This window comes from Sitophilus oryzae, unplaced genomic scaffold (genome assembly GCF_002938485.1).
Source record: "Sitophilus oryzae breed Bouriz unplaced genomic scaffold, Soryzae_2.0 scaffold_1297_pilon_pilon, whole genome shotgun sequence".
Lineage (NCBI taxonomy): Eukaryota > Metazoa > Arthropoda > Insecta > Coleoptera > Curculionidae > Sitophilus > Sitophilus oryzae.
Genome location: NW_022145945.1, coordinates 12,102,655 through 12,123,837, shown reverse-complemented (window position 1 = coordinate 12,123,837; position 21,183 = coordinate 12,102,655). Strand labels below are relative to the sequence as shown.

Sequence of the window (21,183 nt, the reverse complement as noted above, 5' to 3'; positions counted from 1 at the left end):
TATGAAATGGAGATCGCTGTCATTTTATATGGAAAATGTCCTCAATCGTCATTTCCCAGCCAAATGGACACCGTTTTTCGATCATACGGTATATATTGACCAAAAAAAAACACTGAAAAGCACATATTGGTTTTCTACTGAAAATAATTCCAAAACAACTTGAAATCTGGCAACATCGAAGATGTGCACATGCGTAGTGTCTGTGACTATATGCAGCAAAAACTCGTTTCAAGGTCAGCCACCGGATCCACACCATTACCTAAACTACATTACATGTAGTTAATGTAGTTTATGTAGAGGGTGTAGTTTATGTAACATATGTATGTAACTTTCAAATATCAAAGGTTAGAGGTGAGGTTATAATAAGTTGAAGCTTTAGAAAACACATAATGTATTTAAGAAAACAGAAGAAATATGGCTTTAAATCATAGATTTAGGAAGAACAGATATCACATTGTGCATTTTAACCCGATCAAACAATCGGAGGTTGACTACGTACTGTAAAAACCAAATGAGATAGAGAAGGCGACATTGCCACATCTCAAATTTGCGCCTATCTGCTTAGTTTGATTTGTAGAAAAGGTGACTTTAAAACCTTCACCGGATATCAATAAATCTCAATTTCTTAATTAAATTAATAGTTTATTTTTAAAGATGTATGCGTGATTAACCAGAGGATATATGCGTTACTATTAAAGGACATGTTTATTGTTTAATGTGCTGAAACGTCTAGAACTATTGGCAACGTCGCTGCTAGTCTTCCAGAATGAAAATGAGCCGTCCGTCCCACCACCCCTCGCAACGACCATTGGTCCGTTATAGCGTACTACGTTTAGCTTACGGTGTGTTTGTAGTCGGAATCAAGTCCGAAGTGAACTTTTCAGTGTTTTTCAGTAGTTTTTGCTTTTGTTTAACGTACTTTTGAATCTGCGAATTTTCAATATGGTACGACAGTGTCATATGTGTGGAAAAATAAGCTCAAATTACCCGAATTTGTCTTTTCACAGGTAGGTATTGTTTCCGCCGCGCCGTAATCGCCGTACATAGGCGTCCCACAAGGGAGCCTCTCACAATTAAAATAATTTCTAATTATATTTGTTGAATTTTGAGCTATTAAAACAGGAACGTAGTAGCCGGTAATTGAATTATTATTCGACTCAATTACTACTTAACTGTTGTAGATCATAACAAATTTGAATATAAACGTTGCATTTGAAACTTTATTATAAGCCAGAAAGTGACATTTTTTTCTTAAAATTGCGTCATATTTTGGTCATTATATACGATATTCTAAAGGAATTTTGCTCAACAAATACGTAGGTGTTTACCCGCCCTTTTCTACATTTTATTGCATTATTATATCTGCCCCTTCGGCCTCGTTTAAACAATTTTTACCACCGTACAAATACCTCTTCCTAGAGTTATTTGTACGGTGTGTTTACCTTTTTTTTAAATGGGACGAATTGTAAATAATTTTAGGCTACTAGTTTTATACATACCTATATACAGAGTGACCCAGGCCTCCAAAAAGCTTTTTACCTATTACGTTTTTGGTTTGTCGCACATTTTCAAAATATGTTTGTCAACATACACGGTGATTCAAACCACAATACATATGCTTAATACAGTTCATGAAGATTCAGATATTTTTCTAAAATTTGATTGTCTGATGAAGCTACCTTTAAAAGTAATGGGTTTGTAAATAAACGTAATATTCAATATTATGCGACAGAAATCCCATACTGTAGCACACAGATTTGATACTTTTAATGATAAATGCCTTCTATTGAGAGACTAAAAGGTAATTGCGTCGTATCAGAGCCATCATAATACAAGAAGAAGATCGAAAGTCAAATCTTGTCTTATATTTTCAAAAAAACACAATTTTCTCATTAAATATTCATTTTAGGTATAGGAAGTTATTAATAACAGTACTTCACAGAAAGCTATCGATTGCGAACTAACTAAATCGTTACTAATTACTAATTTTGAAAAGTTCTTTTTAAGATCAAAAAAGGTAAAACTAAAACCTAAACCATCATTTGAGATTAAACGGGAAGTTCTAAATAATGTTGCCTATTCTAAACAAGAAAAAATTATTTATAAGTTTTATAACATCTCTAATTAAATTTGGACGAAAAGAATATTTCTGTTTGCTCTAGGTAATTTTCTCAGGCAAAATACGTAAATAAAAATTACTTTTAAGTCAAAAAAAGTCAAAAAAGACTGTCCTTTTCAAAAAAGGACAGGTGGCAATCCTAGGTATTTCTGGAATGGAAATTTAATGGTAAATCTACAACTTTAGTTTGAAAATATGTTCCGGCCACCTATGTTTACAAAAATGTCTAAAATGTGCTTTACCATTGCCTCCATATTCTGAAAAAAAATTGACAGAAAAGTCACCAACCACAAACCTAATATAGAACTGTTTCAGAAACTTGAGTCACCGTGTAAATATTCAAAAGTAACTGAAAGTTTATATAGAAGTAACTGAAAGTTTAAATTGAAAATCGACGTTGGAGCGATTTTCGAAAACTACCTACTAACGTTTCAACTTAAGTATATATGGGATATTAATTATATTATTATATTAGACCATATAACAAAACTCATCTGACGAAAAAGTGTTAATGTAGTATATTAATATGGAGTAAAAATTTTATTAATTACTTTACTTTTACTTTACTAATTAAATTCCTTCCAAAAAACGATACGCTACTGGCCATTAGAACAATCCAAATGCGCCTAGTTGCCGGGGTCGGAAATTTTAGACTTCTCTGTCTCTTCTGTCCTTGTTTGACACATTGGAATGTTTGATACACTTCCAACGAGTATTTATGAATGAGATGTCCGGTCTATCTTTATAATGTCTTTGCTTTAAATATAACCATTCACATCATATTATTTAGATTCCTCATACAAAGCAAAATTATTCATAATATCAATAGATAGTTTATTAACGTAGTTTTCATGTAATTAATGAACGGGAAAAGACGTAGTTATTGAAGAAAAACTACACGTAGTTAATCAGGTATAAATTACGTCTTAATTAACTACTTCCAAACCCTGATTACACCTATACAAAGGAAAATTATTCATAATATCAATACATAGTTTATTAACGTAGTTTTCATGTAGTTAATGAACGGGAAAACACGCAGTTTTTGAAAAAAACTACACGTAGTTAATCAGGTAAATTTCGTCTTAATTAACTATTTCCGAACCTTGGAAACAAGTCTCGCCAAGTCGGTAGGCCGCTGACCATGATATGGCCGAGGACCGCGGTTCGGATTCCGTGTAAGCAAAGTAGGCACCGTCTAGATTACCCCAGCAGTCCCAGCAGCAAAATGGAGACGTTAACTTAACTAAAATACTTTTCGAGGCCGTATAGTCCCGGCAGTTTGGGCCGTAAAACCAATTATGAAAAGAAAACACTTTTAACATAACCTTACAATTTTAAAAAAATTGCTGCCTTCTGTGCTTGTGTCTGTGCTGCCTTGGTATCTCGGTAACTGAAAAAAATTAAAACCAGTTGTTTTAATGGCTTTGTTCACAAAATCTTTAAGCCCTCAACTATTTTTAAGAGTCGGAAAACATAGCACCAATTATTTTTTAATGTTTAATAAGAGGTAACTTATATAATATATTTATTTTAAAGATCAAATGGAGCATTGTTTTAGTTTTTCTAACATAGGAATTCATGGCAAATTAAAAAGAACCAGTATAATGTCTTATGTCCGAAATGTTTATACCAGTAATAATTTGTATAAAAGAAGAAAAACTGTCGAAGAAAGAGTAAGAATATATTATTTTTAAAGGTTTGTATTTTTAATTTTGTATCACAATTTATGTTATAGAAACAGCCAAGAATAATTCAGTATTCTCCAAAATCTAAACTAGAAATTGTAGATGTATGGAGAGGAATTACTTTAAATGAATTAGCCAGAGTACTGGAACGTGACATAGAATATGTGAAAGATTTATTTTTAAATCAGATACAAAACCCTAATACAATTATAGATGATGTTAGAGTACTTCAAGAAGGGATACGAAGGGGAGGGAAGAGAATTAGGATAGTCGGTATTTTACAATAAATCTATCAATTTATTCTTAATACAGTATTATCACCTTAATTTTTCTTTAGCTAAGCCCAATAATAAGATAGAAGAAAATATAGAAATTGATTTAAAGCCTAGACCTCCACCTAATAAAGAGGATCTCCAACCTCGTCCCCCTGTAGTTACTGTGATGGGACATGTAGATCATGGAAAAACAACACTTTTAGATGCTCTAAGGCATTCTAGTGTTGTTGAAACAGAGTTTGGAGGAATTACCCAACATATAGGAGCATTTTTAGTCAAGTTAGATTCAGGTGCAACAATTACTTTTTTGGATACACCAGGCCATGCTGCTTTTACATCTATGAGAGCAAGAGGTGCGAATGTTACAGATATTGTAGTACTAGTAGTAGCAGCTGATGATGGAGTTATGGAGCAAACAGTGGAATCTATACGGATGGCAAAAAATGCTAAGGGTAAAGATATTGAAGAGTAATATATTTTATTGTTGAATAGAAATAATTAGATGATGATTGTTATTTTCCTTTTAGTGCCAATTCTTGTAGCTATTAATAAAATTGATTCCCCAAAATCTAACATAGAAAGAACAGAACAAATGCTTTTAGAAGTGGGTATCCAACTTGAGAAATTGGGTGGAGATACCCAAGGCATTCCTATTTCAGCACTGAAAAAGAAAAATCTGAACAACCTCATTGAAGCTTTGGTTTTGCAAGCAGAACTACTTCAAGTTGGTGGTGACCCTACAGGTCCTGTTGAGGCTGTAGTAATTGAAAGCAATGTTCATCCTTATAGAGGAAAATTAAGTACAATTGTGGTCCAGAGAGGTAAAAAAATATATTACAAAATATTTATTAATCATTATCTTATTATATTAGGCACCTTAAAGAAGGGTGATATTTTGGTAGCCGGAACTGCAGTGGCTAAAGTAAGGACAATTAAAGATGCTGATGGAAATAACTTACAAAATGTACCACCAGGATATCCTGCTGAAATTGATGGTTGGAGAGATTTACCTTCTGCAGGTGACATAATACTAGAAGCTGAAAATGAAAAGCATGCTAAAGATGTTGTTAAAGTTGGTATATTGACATCACACAAGAGATAGTTTTTTTTTAAATTTTACATCTTATAGTTTAGACAATCAATACTTGAAAAGAAAAGAGTAGAAGAAGATTTAAAAGTTATAGAAGAAAAAAGAGATACCTATGAAAAAGAATACAAAGAAAAATTAATGTTAAAACGGCTGTCAGGGAGATATAAGGTAAAAAGGGAAGGACCAAGACAGCCTGAGTATGTAGAAAGTAAGTTAAATAATGTAATAAATATTTACATACATTAAATTTATACATTTCTCTTTCTAACCTTGTAAGAAACAACAGTGTTAATTTGTGTATCTTAATTTTTAGATAATGAACATCCATCCTTAAATGTTATTGTTAGAGCTGATGTAGACGGTACTCTAGAAGCCATTTTGGAGATCCTAGATACTTATGATTCCCCTGAATGCAAACTGGATATAGTAAATTATGCTGTGGGGGCAGTAACCCCAACTGACATTGAACTGGCTAAAACGTTTAAATGTGTAATTTATGCGTTTAACGTTAGCATTCCCCAAAATTTAAAACCGCTGGTAGAAGAAAATAATATACCTGTTAAACATCATAATGTAATTTATAAGTTAATAGAGGATTTTAAGGACGATATAAATAGCAGGTAGGGTATGCAATCAGGAATGAATGATATAGTTATATGCGTATATGTCATGATTCAAAGAATACAAGGTATGATATTGCGCAGGTTGGTCACTACGTCACAGGTGATAAACGGCACCATTGGTCGGCAAGCTCTGCGCGCCAATTTCAAATTGTCAAACAGATTGTGTCATCTGTGAAATTTGATTATGTCAAAATGTGAAAATAATTTTTCAAATGTCAAGCTCGATGATTTGACATAACTTTTGGGGTTATGTCCTAATTCTTCCCTATTTTAGGTCTTTTTTTATTAGTAGCAATTGACCAATATGTATATTTTTTTGTAGGGCGTATGACGTCACAGGTGGTATGTGCAAACTTAACAAAATTGGAGCCGCTATCGATCATACCTTGTTTTCTTTGTACCATGGTTATATGTCATATTATTTAGTCAGGGTGCATCCACATCTTACAAACAGAGTAACGAGCTTGAATAGATTTCCAGTAATTCTATTGGCTGAAATTTTTGACAGATGAATTTGACAGATAAAATTTCTGACAGATGAACTTTTCAGCCAATAGAATTACTGGAAATATATTCAAGGTCGTTGCGCCGTTACGCCGTTTCTAGGATAGTGTGGATGCACCCTCAGATGTAGCCTTGTAGTCAGGGTTGGGTAGGTAGAAAATTTTATATATTCTACCATATAAAATTTATTTTCTACATTTTTTACATATCCAGATATAGAAAATTAGTTTTGTATATTGTACGCCGTTTTTTCAGTTTATATTTATTTCAAATACTTTTATCACAACGATTAGTACAAGAAATATGCTAATAACGATAATCTCTAATTGTCATTTATTATTTAGCAAATGGATAGTATACAGGGTGATTCACGGACATGGCACATTAGACTTTTATTGAGAAGCGGTGATAAGATTTTTTTGAAAATTTGGATTTTTGCATAAAAAGACCTACCCCATCTGTCTAAATTATTTTCAGCATTACAGTGTTGCCGCTTCATACTAAAAGTAGCATCTTTGTTATTTTAAATGGAACTTTGTTTTTGTTAAGTAGCATCTTTGTTATTTTAAATGGAACACCCGATATATTATTATATACCGGGTGTCTCCGGTATATAATAATATACCGGGAATATATGGCATACATATAGTAAAATTGACAAAAACGTGATCTTAAATTTAGCACTGGTTAAATCATAAATTCGGCATATTGAAAGTTAAAATTTGGTTTATAGGTTAAGGAAAGTCGAGATATTTGATCTGTCTAAATCTGATTGGATATCAAACAGGGAGGTCAGGAAAAATAATTATTTCCGATTTTAGAAAATCGTTCTAATTATTGCTATTTTGAATTCAAGCCGAAGTATATTAATTAAAAAAATTGTAACCTAAATAAAATTGGTTTTCAACAATATATCATGTTCCTATACCTAAACCTTCTGGTTTTCTCAGTAAATCCATTTAAAAGATATAAAAAAAATTAAATCCATTTAAAGAATAAATTATTCTATTTTAATTTTTTCCAAAGAAAATCGTTACCATGACAAATATTGAAACTTTATAAAAACCCTAGATCATATATATACTTATAAAAACTACCAGTTATTATGAGTTTACGTGCTAAATTTCTAAAATTGTCATGGTAACGAAATTCTTGAAATGAAACTATAATAATAGAATTATTAATTTTTAAAAAGCTCTACTTTAGCTCTACTTAAAAATAAGATTTTTTCTTTGAAGTTCTAAAAGTCAAAACGCGTTTCTGTCGTAATATAATTTCGTTTTCGTTCTTTGATAGATTGTTGTGGATCTTTGAATAAGAAGACTAAGGAAGGAGCATAATGCTATCCATGTATTCATGCATGGTGGGCGGAAAAGCCACCATAAAAGCTCTCTAGGGTGGGGATCCTTGACAGTTCTGTTTGACGATTCATTTGACACATTTGAATTTGATTTGAAATTTTGTGGATTTGTCAGTCTTTACGGAGATTATTTTATGTTATTTATTATTTATTCTACTACTGATAGTTGTATAAAGGTAGTAAATCTAGATGGAAATTGTGGCAGAACTTAAATTAACAGTGACACTATCGCGATTTATCGAAAAAGACTTTAAAATAGTTGGTTTGGCTGCGTGCGGTAGATCTCGGCAAAAATTGAGTGAAATAATGGAACAACTTTTCGCTAGTAAGTGACTATATAATATACATACGTGTAGTAAACCGATCATTTATGAAATTCACTTAAATTAACTAAATTATATATTTTTCTTGCATTTTAGCTTTTATTTATTACTTGTCAAAGATTAGATGTCAAATAATTTAGATACGTTAATTTGACTTGCTTCAGTAGCGTATCGGATGTTTGTGTTAATAAATACTTATTATAACATCTATTTTTATTAGAATTATGTATTTTTATAACAATTTTAATAACTACCAACATTTATTCACAACGTAAAATAAAACAACAAATTATTGAGTCTACCCCACGTCTACCCTACATCATAGTTTTACATTTTTTAAATAAAATTAGAACGACACTGATAAACCGGAATTTAAGTCGGCCATATTTGAGGCCCATCGCGGTGTACCTAAGATTTTTGATATGCTCCTTCCTTAGTCTTCTTATTCAAAGTTGTGGATAGAATTTTAATTAACGTCATATTTTTTGTTGTTTTAAAATGTTAAAGAAGCACAAAATTTATTTAGTTCATTGCTTTAAGAAGATTCATTACTACGAAAAGGGTGATATTAGTAGTTATCGGAAAATGGGATACATTAGGGAGTTTTCGTTGCTTTAAAAAAATTCAACGGTACGGTTAACGGATACGTAACCATAACCGCTATTTTGACAGATAAAAAACAGTTTTCGGACTTTCGGTTCGGAGCCGACTTACGATACGATAACCGAAAACTGACAGCTGACTGAGAGCACAGCCCGTAGCGTAGTGTTTTGATTTTTGGTTTTTGTATTGTTGTTTGATTTGAAAGTGCTTTATATGACTTTATTGGGTATCGCTATATATTTTTCAACGTTGTGTTCTACTGCGCTAGTGCGCATGCGTACCGCTATGTTAACGGCTTTGGCTAACGTCCCTAAAATATCGGCAGTTAACGGTTACGATATACGATAATCGAAATTGAAATATCAAAGTTGTCAATTAGCGTTAACCGGAATTGCAATTTGTAAGCAACGAAAACTCCCTATTAACAGCAAAAAATATGACGTTAATCAAAATTAATATCAAAGAATATACCTAGCTAGAAAAAGAATGGACTCTGCCATACTGAAAAATGGTCCTACAGAAGTGGCGCCATCTATTGGGTAGGGCTTGTTTTAAATGGATCGAAGCGCGGGCTTTTTAAATGAGAGGATTTATTGAATTTTACTCTAAAATAATTAAATTTGATTATTAAATCTTATTTTTTACACGAATTCAACAATACTAATAACAAGTATCGTTGTGATGTGTCAGAAATAAGATTTAGCAGTATAATTTATACAATTATTAAATAAAATTAAAGCCAAACATGTATAAATATTATTTATTATTTAAAGTTTTTATTTATATGTCAAATATTTAAACATCGTTTATTATAATAAAACAAGACCAACGTAATACGCTCAAAGTTTTGTAAATGGAGTAAATATAAATAGGTACTTAAATGATGGCAAAAATAAAAGACTTACATGGGTCTTGTGCAGAACAGGTCCCCACGAAATCGTGGTTTTTTTAATTCTTAATGTGGATCCCATAGTTAATGGAATGGTTTAAAAGAAAAAAATTGTTGGATGAACCACTTTTTCTACGAAAAAAAATAATTGAAAATTCCAAATTTTCACTACATTTCAATGCGAAAACTCCCTATTATAACCTTCATAAAGACAGTAAAATACAAGGTTACGCACAGTGTTGCCATACTCACCCTGTGTAAAATCGACGAAAACGTTCTACGTTATATTCATTTTTTTTACATTTAGTACGCACTTTAAGAACACGAAAAATTAAAAATATAATAAACGAGGCAAAACAAAAACACTATAAAAATAAATTGACAATAAAATCATTACACAGTATTTAGCACAATTGTTTAAAAATATATTTTTCCCGGATTTGTTCAGTAAGATTCCGAAATCGATGTGATCTGCGTACTTCCAAACACTCCCCACCAACCTAACCTAACCAATGCATTAACACCCCCAAATAACCAGGCTAACCAATGCATTAACACCCTCCAAATAACCAGACTAACCAATGCATTACCACCCTCCAAATAACCAGAATATCTAACCCTAACCTAACCAATGCATTAACACCCCCAAATAACCAGGCTAACCAATGCATTAACACCCTCCAAATCACCAGGCTAACCAATGCATTAACACCCTCCAAATAATCAGGCTAACCAATGCATTACCACCCTCCAAATAACCAGCCTATCTAACCTAACCTAACCAATGCATTAACACCCCCAAATAACCAGGCTAACCAATGCATTAACACCCTCCAAATAACCATGCTAACCAATGCATTACCACCCTCCAAATAACCAGGCTAACCAATGCATTAACACCCCCAAATAACCAGGCTAACCAATGCATTAACACCCTCCAAATAACCAGGCTAACCAATGCATTACCACCCTCCAAATAACCAGGCTAACCATTGCATTAACACCCTCCAAATAACCAGGCTAACCAATGCATTACCACCTTCCAAATAACCAGGCTAACCTAATTGAGCCTAATGACAAAACTTCATTGATTACGCGTCGAAAAACAGTATATATTAAAAAAACTTATATTTTCGTAGAACCTGAAAAATCCGCAAATTTTATTTCAGAAATTGCTTTAAAATAATCCACACTAACGAATAAGCTACTAGACAGTTCAATTTTTGTTGCACTAAAGTGATAACTTACCGTTTTAAGTCCCTCCACAACAACTTTATTTCAGAAGAAAATCATATAAAGTAATTTTATTGACAACGTCGCAAATTCTATGCGAAGGCCATAGATGACATACCGATGATCGATTAACTGTCAATCGAAAAAGTCATAAAATTGCTAGCTTGAGCTGATGTAAATAAATATATTTTCTTAATTTTTATGCTTACAAAGAAGATTCGTTACATTTTTGTGCTTAAATTAGATCATTCCACGTCTATATAAGGTAATAAAGTACTAATATGTGATGTTTTTACTGAATCCGTGTAGAAAATTTAACATATTTACTGTCCGTCGCCTGTACCTAAAATACGTTTTTTGGCCGCTTTTTAAAGATAAAACACATTCATCCAACAATTTTTATGCTTAAAAATATTCAGTTTAAGATAATCTTGCAAAAAAATCCCAAAAAAGTGTTAAATGCGTGGGGACCTATTGTGCACCAGAGCCGACTTACATTATATTTTTAGGGCCACAAACAAAAGGAATTGTCTAATTAAAACACATACTTATAACAAATTATAGTTTGAAAAACGTTTTGATAATCATTTGATAATATTATGATTGGCGCTATGACAACGACAATATTTTTGAGAATTTGACAATAGTATGACAATGGCCGTTGGAAACTATGGAAACTACAAAAAAATTCTGATTTAACGCCATGTGGCAATAACTAGTAGCAACTTCTTAACCTAAAAATTAATTGCACTACCACCTAGCGCCTGAGGCTGGAACTATTTTATTTGAAGTTTCCGTGGAAACGGTGGAACCGCTTTTGCTATTTCACTTTCCCGCCCCTGATTAATATTAACCATCTATCAAAGAATGAAATCGAAATAATTATATTACTATAGAAACGCCTTTTTATTCTTAGGGCATGCTTAGGGCTTAGAAAAAATTCAACAATATTTTTATGTTTTTTTTTCTAATTTTCTCTAAAACGATATGGAAATTTCGAAAAGTATAATAAGAGATTAACCATTTCAGAATAAGCCAAATTTTTTATGAAGAATGCATTTTTCTCAAAATGACAATAATAAAAAGATGTTCCTCTTGGGAAGACAATCCGGGGACATACTGTATACGTATAATAATAATTATTGTAGTTTGTAGTTCTTACTTTCATTATGTTAGATGTTATGTTTTTTTTATTGTCCTGTTTGAGTCTTACCAAAGTTTACAGAATTACACAGAATTATTCTGTAAACTGATCATACTATTGAAAACTTTTTTGTTAAATGTAAAACATCTCTATAAAATGTGTCTCTTATCTTCAGGGATAGTACCGTCATTGAATATCGAGATTGCGCGCGCACACATATTACAGTTTTAATTATTGAATTTAACAAAAATACCAAGATAGAAACTTCTAAAGTGAAAAAATGACTTAAATATACACAATTAATTTTGTACCTGTTCTCAGATTTTATACATTTTCTTCTTAATATTCTACATATTCTATATTTTCTAGGCACTTTTCTACATACACCTAGAAAATTAATTTTCTACGCGTTGTTACCCAACCCTGGTTGTAGTCGAAAAATCTGACCAAACCAAATCAGATTTTTTTTTACTTTAACCGAATTTTCATAATAATTAATGACTTATCTCCAGTCTTATCCTAAATGGCTACATTAACTCTGGCTAAACGTAACTCTAAATTTTTACGACGTGTATCGATTTTCCACATTAGACACCATATATTTTGTTCTGTAAGAAGGCAGAAATAACTGGAAAGGCCTGATCAACATACAACTGTTTCAAAAAGATACAAAACCAGCCTTAACACCGGCATATTTTACTTTGCACTGATTCAGTGCAAAATGCAGTCCATAAATTTATATCTCCAACCGTTTGTCGCTTAAATTCAATAAAAGAATCATTAAGGTAACAACAGAATATAGCGCTAAATATTACCTAGATAGGGATTTTTTTGTTACTGAATATGTGGTGATGTAGTGTTTTTTTTTAATTCTTGATTTAGGTTGCCTAAAAAGGAAGTAGAGATGGTACATGGAAGTGCAGAAGTACTACAACAGTTTGAAATAAATCAAGGTAGAAAAAAAGTACCTGTAGCTGGATGCAAATGTACAAAAGGGTTTTTGAAAAGAGACGCACTGTATAGATTAATAAGAAAAGGAACTATTATTTTCGAAGGTCAGTCTATAGGAAAATTAATAAAAGTTGGCGTGCACGTCAATGTTGCCACAGCTACTGTTTTTACTTTGACTATTGACAAGTCGCAAATAAAATTTGTTAATTTGGTTTGGTTTGGTTTGGTAGACACAATACATATACAATTTTTTTATATGTATGCAAGCGATACAAATTAAACTTCTAGTTACGTAATCGAGGGCGCGATTTTTAAATTCATTGTTGCCAACCATGGACATGTTCGGCGCCGGGTCGACTAACTGCAATTTGAATTTCCCGCTAGCGATTCAGGTGGTAGTTCTGCTGTAAAAAATGTCAAGTTGATACATTTATTTATTTATTTTCCTTGTTTTTGTATTATGAGTTTCTAGTTTAAATGTAGAATAATGTAGTGTATATAAATAAAATAAATTGTGTTGTGATACTTTAAGCTTAAACATTTTTAATAGCAGACCTTTCAGTCGAACATTGTTCTTTTGAGAACCTCTTTTAGTGCGAAGTGTACAAGATACCTTGATAGCAGTTGCAAAAAACTCATCGCAACCTTAAGGTGCGTATTCATTATCCGCACGAACGAACGAACGAACGAACGAATGTTCGCTAGTGGTATGGACGGGGACCGTACGATAGAACCGCACGAGAAGACCGGACCATAGACCGGACGCATTTGTTGGCGAACGCCTTTGATGTACCGACTCGAAACGGATGGTCGAGCGAACGAACGCACGAACGGCCGCATGCGTTCGGTCCCCGTCTAAATATACCGCACTTTCATTCGTTCGTTCGGATAATGAATACGCACCTTTATTAGAATATTTTGAACGGGAAAGCGGTAGTAATGACCCCCATATGTCCCTTAAGTGCTGTTTATATATTTATAATTAATTTATTTTTGTTTCCTAAAATATTCTGATTAAAAGAAAATATGTAAAAGTGGTCAACGATGTGCCGGCCAAGCTTAATAATGTGACTAAAAGTTTATTTGGTATGAATCATACATTATTACTTGTCTGTCAACCACTTCCCTTTAAAAACACCGACCAATGAAAACTTCTTCAGGTTTGGCATGCGCAATTAAATGAATATCCAGGTGAAATAGACTTATGTAGAATTCCATATTTCTCTTTCGCTGTTTGGGCATCACTTTTTAGAGATGAGGCTGAGTATATTTTATTTATAGTGGAGTGCCCAGAGACTTTTACCTCGGAATTCAATTACTGTGAATGTATTAATGTGAAACCTTTTGTATTGTATTTTATAGATAAAATGCTAAAATGTTTACCCATTTTTTTTCGTTGCTTTTAATTTTTTATTTTAGTAATTTTAGTAAATTCTTAATTATTTCCTTCTTAATTTTTTTATTTTTTTTATTTCTTTTTCTAAGTAAATTTATTGAAATAAATAAATCTAATGCATAAGCTATACCTATTTTGCTTATATTCCAATCACTGAAATTTTGATTGAAATCGAATGATACAGGGTGGCGCGTCATATACGACTCGGTTTTTGCAAGGAGAACAAAAGTTTATATTGAAGTGAAATTTTGTGAGCTTATGTAAGTCAATTTAAAGCATTTTCTAAAATTATGTAGAGTTCTACAGGGTGTCCCAAAAAAAGTTACACATCAAAGTTATGTTTTTTGTAATGGAACACCCTATATATTAATTGATTTTTGGATTCTAGTAAAAAAATAAAGGTTTGTTTCATTAAAAAAGTATATGGCTAAAATGTCTAGTTTTTGAAATACATTCACCGCCACGAAAATACGCACCTTAAAACTTTGATATATTTTAAAGGTTAATATATTTTGTATTAATGGGCCGATTTTGATGATTTTTAAGCAGTGTGTAGCCAAATTATTTGACTTTTTAGTATCTTTTTATAAATTAAAAATGAAACTCCCCATCTGTTAATTATACGAGGGGAAACAAAATATTGATATTTTGCTGAAAGTTTGAAACGCCCTGTGGAATATGTTAAAACGGCAAGAAATATAAAAATAATTTTATAATCTAGATACATCCTTTCTCGATGGTTTGCTATTTGGTTCATCTTATTACCGTTATTTTTGTTGGAAATATTTGCTTTTGAAGAAGACACTAACATTTTTTCGTAATTTTTACATTAAGACCATGCCTTTCTTTTGGGCCTAGTCAATACATCTAGTAAGTTGTAGTCCCGAAGCAGTGGTGCAACTTTGTTCATGTTTCAAAGCGATAGCAAAGTAATTTGTAGCTTGATGCACTATGGTCAGTAGCAACATCGATTCGTAGCGATATTCTGATTTCTCGCTTTGTGGCGAGGCGACAGTCTAGACACGTCTGCAAGAGTGTGATAGTGATACCATATTTCGCAGCATTTGAGCGACAATAGTTTTGCAATGAACATAGTATCGATGTGGCTTCGACATCGCTTCTAAACGATCGGTTGCTAACTTGAAGAAAGTTGCACCCCAGGCCTTCTTGACATAAGATTTGCTTCATTTAATCTTCTTCTTATAGTCCGTTAGTTAATATGTACGTTTCTTAAGTGCAATTCATTATCAATTTGAAAAGCTGGCAAACGGCGCCGGCGGTTTCATAGCGATAAACTTACAAGTTCTCATACGAAGGTTCCTGGACGTCTAGATTGACGTCCTCATGGACGTGGACATAATTCAAAAACCACTTAGTATACTCTATGGTATTAAGGTATTTTTGGAACCGGAATTTCATAGCAAATTCACTGAACTAAGCAAATATAGATATGTATTTGACTCACCCTGTATATCTATAAAAATATTTTTGAAATGTAAACTACCAAACTACAACACATATTTTGTAAAAGGTTTGGAGTGAAAATCTCAATAAGAATCCTGATACAGAGCTTTTCCGGAATACGGAGCCATATTATATGTATGCATTTGTATATGTGTGTTTATTTAAATACTAAAGTGAAAGCAACGAATTTAAATGGGTAAACTTTGTAATATATCTTATTAACAATAGAATGCAAAAAGTTTTATAAAAATTCATTCACAGTAAATGAATTCCGAGGTTTGTATCCCATAAGGGCGTAAAGCACTCCACTATTATACGTATATGAAACATAACTATAATTACAATCCAACCAAACTTTTCCATCGAATTGCCATCGTAAAACGTTCAGATAATGATTTTTTGCGGCTCCAACTTAGATCCTATTCTCTTTCTCTCTTGTCATTTTTGATGGGTATTCTGAAAAGATTGTGGATGTACCAACAGCATAGAACGATCGACAAGTATGCAAAGAAAGCAATCTGCTGCAATACTATGTACTGAGTTTATGGACTCAGTACATAATATTGCAGCCTATTTGCCTTTTTTGTGAGACCAGAAGGCACTATATTATGGTGCCTACTGTCTCTATGTCCTTTACCAGTGACCCCGAGAAAAAGAAGGCTAAATAGGTTATATGTGTGACGTCATTGTCAACTATTTATATTTGTAGGTACATAGTAGACACAAACTTTGAATTATTCGGTCATTAACAAGTACACACATTTTTAAAAATTATCAATAAAATTTTGACGGTAAGGTTTGTTCCGCCGCGCCGCCGCCGGTCGATACTCTAGCTATACTCAATTGGACATATGTTTATAACTGACGAGATATATCTATGTTCAATGTTTCTTGAAAAATGTGATACGGAAAATTATTAAATATTATGTGATAATAAAAATAAGTGAATAGAAAATATTATTTTTAACTATTTGAATTGTATTAATTAAATGAGACCCCAAATATAATATAAGCTAACTGTAAATATACAAAAAGGATCAAAGAAATCAGTAAAAAATATAATATAATAATTGAGTATAAATCAGACAAGTTGTTGATATCGACTATTTAGTGGTTTTCGCATTTTATTGCAATAAAAATCGCAGGTTTAGTAAACAAAACGAAAATTTAATTTCAGATTTATCGAAGTGACCAAACGATTTAACCAAACCAAACCAAACACTAAAAAATGTCAGATCACAAAAAAATATCAAAAATGGTAAATCTCAGATTTACAAAGAAAAATATCATGGCAACCTTCAACATTTGCCATGGCTACCAACATAAAGCCTTTTTTATCAGTCATGTCATGAATCAGTGAATAAATTCATTTATGTCATACGACAGCGTTCCGTTTTTTAACCAGGATATGAGAGTAAGTCTCAAACGATTTTTTATTTGTTAGAAATTTGATTTGGTGATGACGCGCACGCCAACATTTATCGATTCCTCTATATGTTGGATCATGAGCTAAAACAACTTATTTAGCTTATTCTGCATATGCACAGGAGTCTAATAATGTATGTGACATTTTAAACTACTATTAATTTTAGATATTTTTTCCGTAAAATTGTTTTCTTATTTTGTTTGAATTGCATATACTTTATTTTGCAGGTGGTTTATCTTCCATGAGACATTTGAAAAGTGAAGTTGATGTAATTAAAGCTGACACAGAGTGTGGACTGCAACTTTCTGATCCAGATATTAAATTTGAAAAAGATGATGTTTTAGAATGTTTTGAGAAAAAATTGATGCCTCAAAAGACCGATTGGGATCCTGGATTCTAATGTCTTTTTTAACTAGATTTTTTATTGTATATTTTTTACAGTTAAATAAATTATTTCACTTCTAGGAAGTATTTTTCTTTAATCGAGTCTTATGATATATTATGAGTTTATACCACACAATTGAAAAAAAAATGGCTTTACAGATGTTAGGAACAATTTTGATTATAAATTACAACTTTTCATGTGATGCCTCAATGACAAATTAAACGAGCTAATGCAGTCTGATCACTCGCGAGGTTTAAAAACTTGATTTTCATGCATCCGTTATCCGTTGATACGGTGCGCGGTGGTCCGACGCGACGGCGCTCTGATTGGTAATAGCTGTAGATTAACGGCCGTATTCATAGTCGAGCGCCAGTCGCCCGCCGAAAAGAAGCGCTCGCCGAAGATTTCTCCGGCGAGCGCTTCGATATCGGGAGAGAAAAAAAGCTCTTTCATAGCCGGCCGCCAGCGCACCGCTGGCTGGCGAAAATGACGGCGCGTCGCCAACAAAATTTCACTTCGGGTGAAGAGTTTTAACAAGTTTTAACAACAGGGAACATGTTTTCTTCCTTTTTCTACACAAAATCGGTTATACGAACTTTAACATTCTCTAAATATTTAAATATTTTATTGATATTGGGTAATTTAAATATTTTATTGATGTGTCCATTATTTTGTTATAATTCGTTTTAAAGTAATGAATAATATCTTCGTAATCCTTCACTTATAGTAAAAAGATTTACAATTTTTTACATACATATTTTTTTGGCTAGGTATATTTTTGGGTCATAATAAAAAGGATATTAAGATAATTTACATAATGGGGAATTCCATAGGTCTCTTCGGTTATTTGAAAGTTTTATGGATTCGTTTTTATTACGTTTATAAATTTGTATAGACCTTAAGCTTAACCTATTGGTGCTGTGTTAAGGATTTTAAAATTATTTTAAGGGAAAATATGACCAGAGTAGAAGTAATTTATATTTTTAAATTGGCTCTATTTTTGTTTTGTGTAGATGACTGATGTTTTGTGGATTTGGTATATTTTTTCCAGTTTGTGTAAATTACAAAGAGAATTAATGTAATAAACGTAAAAATAATAGAAAAAATAAAAAAATTATAAACATAACAAAAACAAAACGATAAAACATTTAAATGGTCAAATAGACGGACGGAATTCATATGTCTCAAATGTAATGAATAATGGCCTCACACAAAAATACGAATGTCATCGTTCTCGTTAATCGTCACAATATTATAAATATCCATACTTAATTCAGTTTGCTTGGTGCTTCTTTCAACTAGAGAAATAAACCAGACTAAATTGGCGGGCCGCCCGGAGATGGTAAGGACATGCTCCAGTCGCCGGCCGAAAATCACCGGATGGTGTTTAAACTGCGCACGTGTCCTTCGCCTGGAGATCGACTATGAAACGGAAAAAAAATGCTTATCCAACCGCCCGCCGGCGAGAGAGCGGTTACTCTATATGACGGATGTGCGCACGCGTTACTCGGAGAGCGCTCGACTCTGAAATAAGAACGAAGAATTTCGGGACAACTCCCGCCAGTGGGCGGCTGGCGATCGACTATGAATACGGCCGTAAGAGGTCATGCGTTTTCGCGCCACTTTTCATCCGTAAATTTCATAGAGGTAAATTTTTTACTACAGCCCGTCAACGGAGAAAGATCGAACGATAACGGACGTTTTGACACTTTTTTGACAAATTTAATTTAATCCTAATAAAAATATAATAGTACAAGAGCTAGCAACGTCGCGAAAACGAGAATTTTAAGAAAGCTGGACTTTAATAAATCTTTTGCTACGCGGCCGTGCTCTCCTGACCAAAGTTTGGACCGTTTGGCTACCTGTAGACTACTGCCACATCACATCTGTACAGGGTATTCCATTTTCGTGTGTTTATGGGATTTCTCGTTTATGAATAGAGATACAATGATGCGGTTTTCACATTCCTTTGCTACTTTATTCTGAAACTAAATATGCTATACATATGTTTGTACTAGGCTTCTTAGTTCCTGAAATACAGTGATACGGCGAATTTGTGACGAGCAGTAGTAAGCAGATGTTGAATACAGATGTGATGCGCAAAAGTAAACGCAACGTCTACCGACAGTCAGACATATATTAAAGAACCTGATTTCTTAAAATTCTCTCTCGAAAACACAGAACACACAGAAAAAGTAAAACAGTTTTAGTTAAAAATGTTTTCGACTAAAACTGTTTTCATTTGATGACCCAATTGCAAATTAAATGGGCTAACGCACATTGGCCACTCGCGAGGTTCAAGGCAAGTTTCGGCACATTTAGTCATCACAGTCGAGCTAAGTCAGGCTGATCGACGTCGATCGATAGATTGTCGTTTTATATTAAATCATATTTAGTCGCGGTCGCGACCCGCGTTCTGTATCTGCTGCCGTGCATATCTAATTATAAACAATACATTTTGCTACTCTTAGAAACATAATGTTTTTATAAAAGACGAAAACTTCTTAAAAACAGATTCGCTCTTTCTGTGTGCGTCTAGCCTTAGCAACTTTAATGAATTTAAGCCAAAGCACTAATTATTTGTATAGAGTAGACAACTAAATAAATTCTAAAATATATGTATATTTTGTATAAATTAAATTTGTAATACACATATTTATAATATATTATAGAAAAATTAATTAGTATCTTCTACATAACTACAATATGATCGAAAAAAAAATAGCGTCGGCGATGGTTATGAAATGAAGATCGTTATCATTTTATATGTAAAATTATATGGGAAATGGCACTTATCGACATTTCAAAGCCAATTGGATATACCTTTATTATAAATCTTCGGTTTTGTATTATTTTCACTTTCACATAAAGAAATAAATATTAATGATTTTTTTACAAAAGAACTCGTGTAGATCCCAAGACAGGGGGTTGTCAATCGCCACTGAGACAAAGGGAGAGTAAAGAAACCAAGAAACAACCTGACTCAACTCCATCAAAGGGCAAGAGAGGGAGCGAGAACCTCTCACCTCTTATCCGGCAGGGAGAGAAAAAAGCCAGGATGGAAAACCATCCAACACCGGGAGGCAAGCCACGTATCATCAGTTTTGCCGCTATTGCTGGACAAGTGAAAATGGCGGTGCTGCCAAAGGATTTCCCAGAGATTGCTCTGACCACCGACCAGCAAACGTCTCTAGAAGAGGCTATACTGGACGAAGTAGTGGCGATTGGATCGCAACACAACGATCTACAAACTGTGGGTCAGCTGCATTTTGCGGGGATACGGGATACACTTTAGGGTGGGCATGATCCTCATAGATTGTGTATCTCAAGAATCGGCGAATTGGTTGGTGGAAATCGCACCTAAGCTTAAAAATTGGCAAGGGCCGGAACTGGTTGCAGTGAAAGGAGAAAACACTCCTAAAGGGGCCATAACGGTCTTTCTGCCGAGGAGCAAGGGGAAAGACACCACCTACCTGCTGAGCCTTATCCAAGGTCAGAACTTCAATGTAAGGACATCGAGTTCGCGAGTCATCAACTCGAGGGCGGAGGGTCATGGTCAGGTCCTCACAATAGGAATTGACCTCAAATCCAAGGAGGCAATAGAGAAAGAGAGACATATCCGCTATTATAGATACGGGACAACACCGGTATCAAGTCTAAGGAGAGACCAAGTTAATAAAGAGGTGGAGAAAATAGAAACAAACCCTCCA

General features: G+C 33.2%; 1 protein-coding gene across 4 annotated transcripts; it reads left to right on the top strand.

Moving 5' to 3' along the window:
* The first annotated feature begins 3,193 nt into the window (after window positions 1-3,193).
* LOC115874800 (translation initiation factor IF-2, mitochondrial) lies at window positions 3,194-20,057 on the top strand. 4 transcript variants are annotated; one of them, XM_030890084.1, is made up of 11 exons: window positions 3,196-3,629; window positions 3,681-3,795; window positions 3,858-4,080; window positions 4,145-4,534; window positions 4,610-4,903; window positions 4,955-5,154; window positions 5,212-5,380; window positions 5,486-5,792; window positions 12,734-12,906; window positions 17,316-17,529; window positions 17,576-20,057. In XM_030890084.1, the coding sequence occupies exons 1-10, from the start codon at window positions 3,541-3,543 to the stop codon at window positions 17,486-17,488; spliced, it is 2,133 nt and encodes a 710-aa protein (XP_030745944.1). In that variant the 5' UTR covers window positions 3,196-3,540; the 3' UTR covers window positions 17,489-17,529; window positions 17,576-20,057. The 4 variants fall into 4 exon arrangements, with proteins under 4 accessions (XP_030745946.1, XP_030745944.1, XP_030745943.1 ...); XM_030890083.1 differs by lacking the exon at window positions 17,576-20,057 and having other exon boundaries at window positions 17,316-17,552; XM_030890085.1 differs by lacking the exon at window positions 17,576-20,057 and having other exon boundaries at window positions 3,197-3,629; window positions 3,695-3,795; window positions 17,316-17,552.
* Window positions 20,058-21,183: the final 1,126 nt, after the last annotated feature.

Coding starts and splice junctions, on each gene's coding strand:
- LOC115874800 (XM_030890084.1), top strand. CDS start 3,541: ATGGCTTTGTTCACAAAATCTTTAAGCCCTCAACTATTTTTAAGAGTC. Junction 5,155..5,211: donor ATGCTAAAGATGTTGTTAAA/GTTGGTATATTG, acceptor TACATCTTATAG/TTTAGACAATCAATACTTGA. Junction 12,907..17,315: donor AGGAACTATTATTTTCGAAG/GTCAGTCTATAG, acceptor TTTATTTTGCAG/GTGGTTTATCTTCCATGAGA.